Source organism: Carcharhinus amblyrhynchos, chromosome 6, assembly GCF_965287045.1.
Source record: "Carcharhinus amblyrhynchos chromosome 6, sCarAmb.v2.hapA, whole genome shotgun sequence".
Lineage (NCBI taxonomy): Eukaryota > Metazoa > Chordata > Chondrichthyes > Carcharhiniformes > Carcharhinidae > Carcharhinus > Carcharhinus amblyrhynchos.
Genome location: NC_137329.1, coordinates 16,349,697 through 16,356,660, shown reverse-complemented (window position 1 = coordinate 16,356,660; position 6,964 = coordinate 16,349,697). Strand labels below are relative to the sequence as shown.

Below are 6,964 nucleotides of genomic sequence, written 5' to 3'. Positions count from 1 at the left end.
GGTGGAATTTATACCTGCTATTGATTATAGACTCCATCTCTGAATTTGATATTTACCAAAAGAAAGCCAGTCCATTATAAATTGGTGTGACTTGTCTGATTATCCCTTTTGACATTTCATTGCACTTGCCTTCTACCTGATGACAGATCTTCTCTTTTATTCTTCCCTTTTCCTTGCTTCTGTACTTACCTAAAAACCAGTAACACCTACAACATTTTCCAGATCTGATTGAAGGTCATCAATCTGAAATTTTTCTCTCCACAGATGGTGCTCTGACCTACTGAGTATTTCTAGTTTAAATAATCTAGACTGTATTATCTGAAATACGTCTTTTGGATGACGTAAATGTTCTTCTGACTTTTGTGCTCTCACAGAAATTTGAAAACACCTGCGCCACTTTTTGAAAAAATGGTGAGTTCTCCAAATGTCTTGGCCAATATTTATTTCTTAATTACCGCTCCGAATCAGATTAGTTGGATGTCTTACCTCAGTGGTTTGCAAAAACTTGCCATATACAAATCAGCTGTTGCATTTGCCTATATAAAAGTAGGGACTATGTTTCAAAAGTAACTCAAACGCTGTAAAGCAGTTATGACGCCTTGAAATCATGAGAACTGTTACGTACACAAATTTCCTCCTGTCTGCAAAAACAACACGTTTTTTGGAATTCACTGTACACTCCCCTCCACGTTACTTGGGGATCAGCAGAGAAAGGATGAATGCAAAGCTTTTCAATAGAAACAGCCATGCTCAGACCCACATCTGCAGGTCAATCCTGACTGGAAAGGAACGCAGGCAGATCAGGTGAAATGGAGAGAAAAGAAAGCAGTTGAGTACTTGTGCGTCTGATATTGGAGAGCCATAGTCCTGGAAGAGAAGTGGTGTGTGGGGGACGGACAATCAATATCATTTTTGGAGTCATCTGAAAGTGGCAAGGCACAGGCAACACAGAATTCACCTTGAATTCGCTGGCAATTTGTACCAGACTCTGTTTAAGAGATCTTGCAGTCAACAACTGCTAAAACCACGATGCCTCATGATTCAACCCTTTCAATTCATTCTGTAAGTAATCTGCTACAAATAATTTGTTGTATCAGTTTATCTTCATGGAGTCATATGGCTCTAGTCAGCAGGGATAAGAACAAATTTAAATAGTTCATGTTTTATAGTTGGTGATTTATCAAGGACATAAAATCTTCTGTGATTTATTTAAAAATGTGATTAATAATTTGGTTTGAAAAAGATAAATTGTGAAGGATGTTAAGACAATCTCGAAGTTTTTCAATGCTATTTTTGTCCACAATATTCCAAAACAGCTTAAGAAACATTGGTCCAAGTATAGTTTAAAACCCAACAGAGTTGAAGTGGCTTTGTCTTTCACCAATCTCGCTGTTACAGTGGTGCTCAAGCCTGAATATGCAGGTGAGAGCATGGCCTGGAGAAGGCAGGCACTTCGATTTGCACCAGAGTCACTTTGGGTCCTATTCGTATTCCACTGTGTTAACACTGGTGTCAAGTCCAAACCACTGCAACATGGCTAGAGTGAATGCACCTCTCTTCAGATGAATACACAGCAATCTGAATGCCATTGGCAATGCAAAATATTCAATCATTTTCAATGAAATGCTGACACTCTGAAGCCTGATGGCTGACAAAAGCTCAACACTGATTACAGAATTCAGAAAAGGTCGCCAAAAAGAAACAGCAACTTTACATTTCAAAAAGGGACCAAAATATTTGCTGTGGAATTTTGTGACATACAATGAGATAATAGTCTGTGTTCTCAGATTGAAAGTCAACCAATTTTCTACATCCTATCTTCCACAGAATCTGCTACCAAGTTAAGTTTGCAGTTTCTCAGGGCTGTTATCAATGTGTCCACATTAGCTTCTTTTCCTTTCATTTTCTGCCAATCTATCAAAGCCTGCATGATCTGCTCCCGCATGTTGCGTGGATGTTTATATTCAATCTGCTGAAGCAGTGCATCGTTGTGCCCGAGCTTCCTTGCAAGCATCCGCCAATCTCTTCCAATCCCATTACAAATGATGTCGAAAGCAATGCCCAAACGCCCTAGAAAAAAAAGCGAAAATGAAGTTAAAATAAAGCTCAGCTTTGAATGAAAATTCATGAATTCAAACTCAGCACCAGGTGACAGCTTCTTATTCATCTGCAAGATTAAACTGGTGCAAAACAATAGAAATTGACAGCAAGACCCAACCAAATGCGATCAGAATCCTTCCTCATAGAATGACAACATGTATAGAAGGAGGCCATTTGGCCCATCTGGTCTATACCAACAATCCCAACCAGGCCCTATTCCTGGAATCTCACATTGCCCGCAATGCTCCTGACACGAGGGTCAATTTAGCATGGCCGATCAACCTAACCCGCACATCTTTGGGCTGGGATAGGAAATCAGAGCACCCCAAGGAAACCCACGCAGACACAGGGAGAATGTGCAAACTCCACACAGTGACCCGAGGCCAGTATTAAACCCGGATCCCTGGTGCTATGAGGCAGCACTACTAACTACTGAATCACCGTGCTGCCCTCTTAAAAGGCTCATCCTGTTCACCACTACAACTTGCAGTTATACATTAGTAAAATGCCCAAAGTTGCTTCACAGGATGTCAATGAACAAAATAATGACGACAAATGATAAAGAAAAAGAAATTTGCATTTATGTAGTGCTTTCCATAACCACTGGGTGTCTCGAGCATTTTACAGTCAATGAAGTGCAGTCACTGCTATAACGTAGGAAATGCAACAGTCAATTTACTCACAGCAAACTTCCACAAATAGCAATTCGATAATGATCAGATAATCTCTGTTTGAGATGTTGATTGAAGGATAATTATTAGCCAGGACACCGGGGGGGGGTAACTTTCCTGACCCTTCTTCAAAACAGCACCATAGCTTTTTTTTTTACATGGACGCAAGCAAGCAACACCATGAGATGTTGGTTTAATATCTCATCCAGAAGATGGCACCTCCTAAGTGCAGCACTCCCTCTGCACTGTACTGGAGAATGTCAGCCTCGATTTTTGTGCTTAAACCCCGGAATGAGACTTGAACTCCGAATGTTATGATTGAGAGCTGACATATGCTCCAAATGAGTGACTTACTCATCTCGTTTCCTTTGGAAAGCATTTAAACTACAGCCAAATCCTGCAGTGGTATGCTCCATATTCTAACCACTCCCTGAATAAGGGCATATATCGTTATTTCCCTGTTGGATTTATTAATAACTCTTATTAGTAACTGAATTTTTGATTCTCCCATAAATGGAAACTTTCTCTCCCAAATCATCCTGTCCAACCCATTCATATTCTGACACCTCTACTGAAATTTCTGTAGAATAAAAGCTCCAATCTGCTCAATCTTTCTGTACTTGGAAAAACATGGTAAGACTGGAGGAGGTTACAAGGACGGTCAAGGCCTTGGAGGGTTTTGCAATGAAGGTTGAGAATTTTAAGAGACATTCTACACCAAGAGCTAATGTATGTCACTAAGCACGTAGCGTGATGATGTGGCTATTCTGGATTCACATTGTAAAGAAACTCCAGCAAAGCTGTTTGTAACAAAGCTACAGTTAGTTAAATTGTAAATACACCCAGAATTACTCCCCACCCCCTCGAATCTGCACCAACCAGGCCCTATTACCCGTAACCGCACATATTTACCTTGTTAATCTCCCTGACTCGAGGGTCTATTTAGCATGGCCAATCAGCCTAACCCACCCATCTTTGGACTGTGGGAGGAAATCGGAGCACCCAGAAGAAATCCATGCAGACATAGGGAGAATGTGCAAACTCAACACATCACCCGGGTCCCTGGCGATGTGAGGCAGCAGCGCTAACCACTGTGCCACCATGTCGCCCGTCAAACCTTTGTCCCATCGATTGATTCCACCTTGCTCATCTAACCTTCAGAGACCTGGCCATTTACTACCTTGTTTCAAAAGACAAATCAAACTACCATTCTGTAGCCTGATAGGTATCTGTGAAGATATCAGCAAAGCCTATTAGTTGAAAGACAAATTCAGTATCAGTGAAACTGTTGTGATCTGCAGCAAAAAACAGGATGTGTAGGGTTGGAGCGAGTGCAGTAGCTGATTGCACAGTCACCTGTTCCAAGACATGGCTGTTGGTATGCCTTGGCTGGACAGTGACTGAACACAGACCACTCTGAGTGAAGTGCTCAGAAACATGACCTCCTGAGATAAACACAACTTCCTGAGCAGTCATGACCTAGAGACAGTGACCGATCAGTACCTGTCCTGTGAATATTTAGCGGGGAGCATGATCAGTATCAGATGAAAAGCAGAGACCAAAGAACATCAGGAGTGACAACCTGCAAGAACAACCATCATAAAGGAGCAGCATTCTAGGTCTGGGACACAGAGAGGACATCGGCACCCACGAAAAGAGACACTGATCACCTCGCCTCTTAAAGGGTGGCGCTTAGGTCCAAGCTGTGAGTTTTAATACTTTTTATAGAACAGAGTTTTAATATTTTCTGTAATAGAGCTTTTGATTATCTTTATAGTGGAATTTTGATGCTTTTGTGGAGACTTGCTAAGGTACAATAAGAAAGATTGTTGTATGATAACTTAAGAGTTTGCTTGTTTTTGTCTGGAATGTCAATTGATCCTCTATCTGTGGTGCAATAAACCTAACATCTGTGTATTGGATAGGTACCATCCATGGATGACATTTTGAATCCAACTAACATGGAGAAATACTCTCTGCCTGTATCATATCCTATAATGGTCAAATTTTTGCCACATCGGATTTCTATCCAATCCTTTTACTTTTGAAAGTATTAAAAAAAGCACTGCAGTTATCACTTCTGCAGGTAATCTGATCCACAACTCTGAGAGACAAACTGGCTGGAATTAATTCATTTATTATTGTCATTTCTTATTTGTGCACCAAATTATGTACTTTACTTACATAAACATTATCAATGCTTCTCTGAATTGACAAGGTTTGAATTGTTTATACTTTTCCCTGACACCCAATCACCAATCTTGTATTCAGCTTTTGGCTCAAGAAACTGTATCTTTTAGAACAACGCAAAGTGGTTTATGGCCAATAAAATATTCCTAGAATTTAGGAAATTGCAATAGCTCATTTGCAGACAACAAGGTATTATAAATAACAATGAAAAAATACTCAGATAATGTGTCTTAGTGGTCAGTTGTGGGATAAATATTGAAACATTTCCTGGGAGAACTCCCCTGCTCTCCTTTGACAGAATCATGGAAATCTCACACTGAAGGCAGGCAAGCTTAATGTCCTGTCCAAAAATGAAAGTGCCAGTGTAATGTGTCTCTGGGTGAGATCTGAACTCACAACATTCTGACCTTGGCATGTACGAGTTCCAAATCCCAAAACTATACAATCTGGCCTGTCCAAAGCCTCTCTACTTGCAATTAGCAGAATCATTCAATGTTACATTCTTTGGAGGAGAGTTGGTTTAGCTTAGTTAATCAGGTAGCTGATGAGTGATGCAGAATGACACCAACAGCACAGGTTCAATTCCTATACCAGCTGAGATTATTCATGAACACCTTGCCTTCTCAACCTTGTCCCTCACCTGATTTACTCTCAGGTTAAATCACCACCACTCCGCTCTCTCCCTCAATAGCAACTTTAACCTAAATGTTACAGCGCAGAAGGAGACCGTTCAGTCCATTGCGTCTTTGTCAGTTCTCTAAAAAGTCTTTAATAAAACACTTAGGAAAACATTCCAAGGTACTTCACAGGGACAATTCCATGATGGTCTTTTGAATGTAGGATGCCCCAAACACAGTCATTGAAAATGAGGCCTTAGCATGATTCAACTAGCTTGACCTGGCCAATAGATGCATATCTTTGCTTGATCAACCTTGTCAATAAGTTGTCTCGTAGCATCTTTTTCGCAATTCTGTGAAACAGGGTTTGGCAGTGTTTTATTATGGTGATGTTCCACACCCCCCCCCCCCCCGGTTGCCCCCACCCCTTCCAAAGTTAGGTCAAACCCCCTTTACCTGTGTCAGCTCCCACTTCAGACACAGGTAGCTGAGGGTTTCCATTCTCCTCCTCCTGGAAAACAGAGAGTTTATTCCGGAGGTCAGGCCGTTGGATCTTCTCCAAGAGCACGGCCAGGGTGCTGGTGTCTTCAGGGGAGAGCAGATTCAGCTCCTCCAGCTGCTGGAACAGCTTGATCCCGCTGTCAATGTTTTCCAGCTTCCTCTTCCCAATCTGGTCCTTACAGAAAAACTTCAGGGACTCCAGGTTGTCCCTGGACAGATTCCGAGCGATGTCGTTGAGCAGAAAGTTGAATTTCATCCTCACATCAGCCATCATATCATGTCTCCCCGAGCCGGAGGAACCTTCCGGATCACAGCTCCCAGATGCCGTGGAAACAGCGAATGCTCAGCACTTTCCTCGGCCAAACCCTCAAAGGGCCCGATTCCCAAATCTGTAAAGAAATGGCTGCCAGTCACCTCTTCCAGCTCCTCCACATTCACTTCCGGTGGCCGTCGCTCCCGAGGGCGCCCCACCTAGCGACCGGGAAGTCACATTGCAATCAACCAGACTTATTGCCCCCTACCAGTTGGGAGGTCACATTGCCCCCTACCGGCCAAGAGATCACGTTGCTCCCCACAGACTGGGAGTAACATTTCCACCTAGCGGCCGGGAGGTCCCATTGTCCGAGCCGCCAGCCAGTCTCCTTGCCCGCATCGTACTGACTGGCAGGTCACATTGCCCCCTACTGGCCGGCAGGTCACATTTCTTCCTGCTGACCGGAAATTTCCACCTCGTGCCCGGGAGGTCACATTGTCCCCAGCAATCTACCGGCCGGGAGGTTACATTGCTCATCACACGTGTCTGCGTGGGTTTCTTCCTAATGTGGATGTGCCGGCGTTGGACTGGGGTAAACACAGTAAAAAGTCTGACAACGCCAGGTTTCAGTC

General features: G+C 42.8%; 1 protein-coding gene across 1 annotated transcript; it reads right to left on the bottom strand.

Annotated features, from left to right (window-relative positions):
• Window positions 1-1,189: 1,189 nt before the first annotated feature.
• fadd (Fas (tnfrsf6)-associated via death domain) lies at window positions 1,190-6,516 on the bottom strand. Its single transcript, XM_080189933.1, has 2 exons — window positions 6,035-6,516; window positions 1,190-2,070 (listed from the first exon to the last, which is right to left on the bottom strand). Exons 1-2 carry the CDS (start codon window positions 6,351-6,353, stop codon window positions 1,808-1,810), a joined length of 582 nt encoding a protein of 193 aa, XP_080046059.1. The 5' UTR covers window positions 6,354-6,516; the 3' UTR covers window positions 1,190-1,807.
• Between the last annotated feature and the right edge of the window lie 448 nt (window positions 6,517-6,964).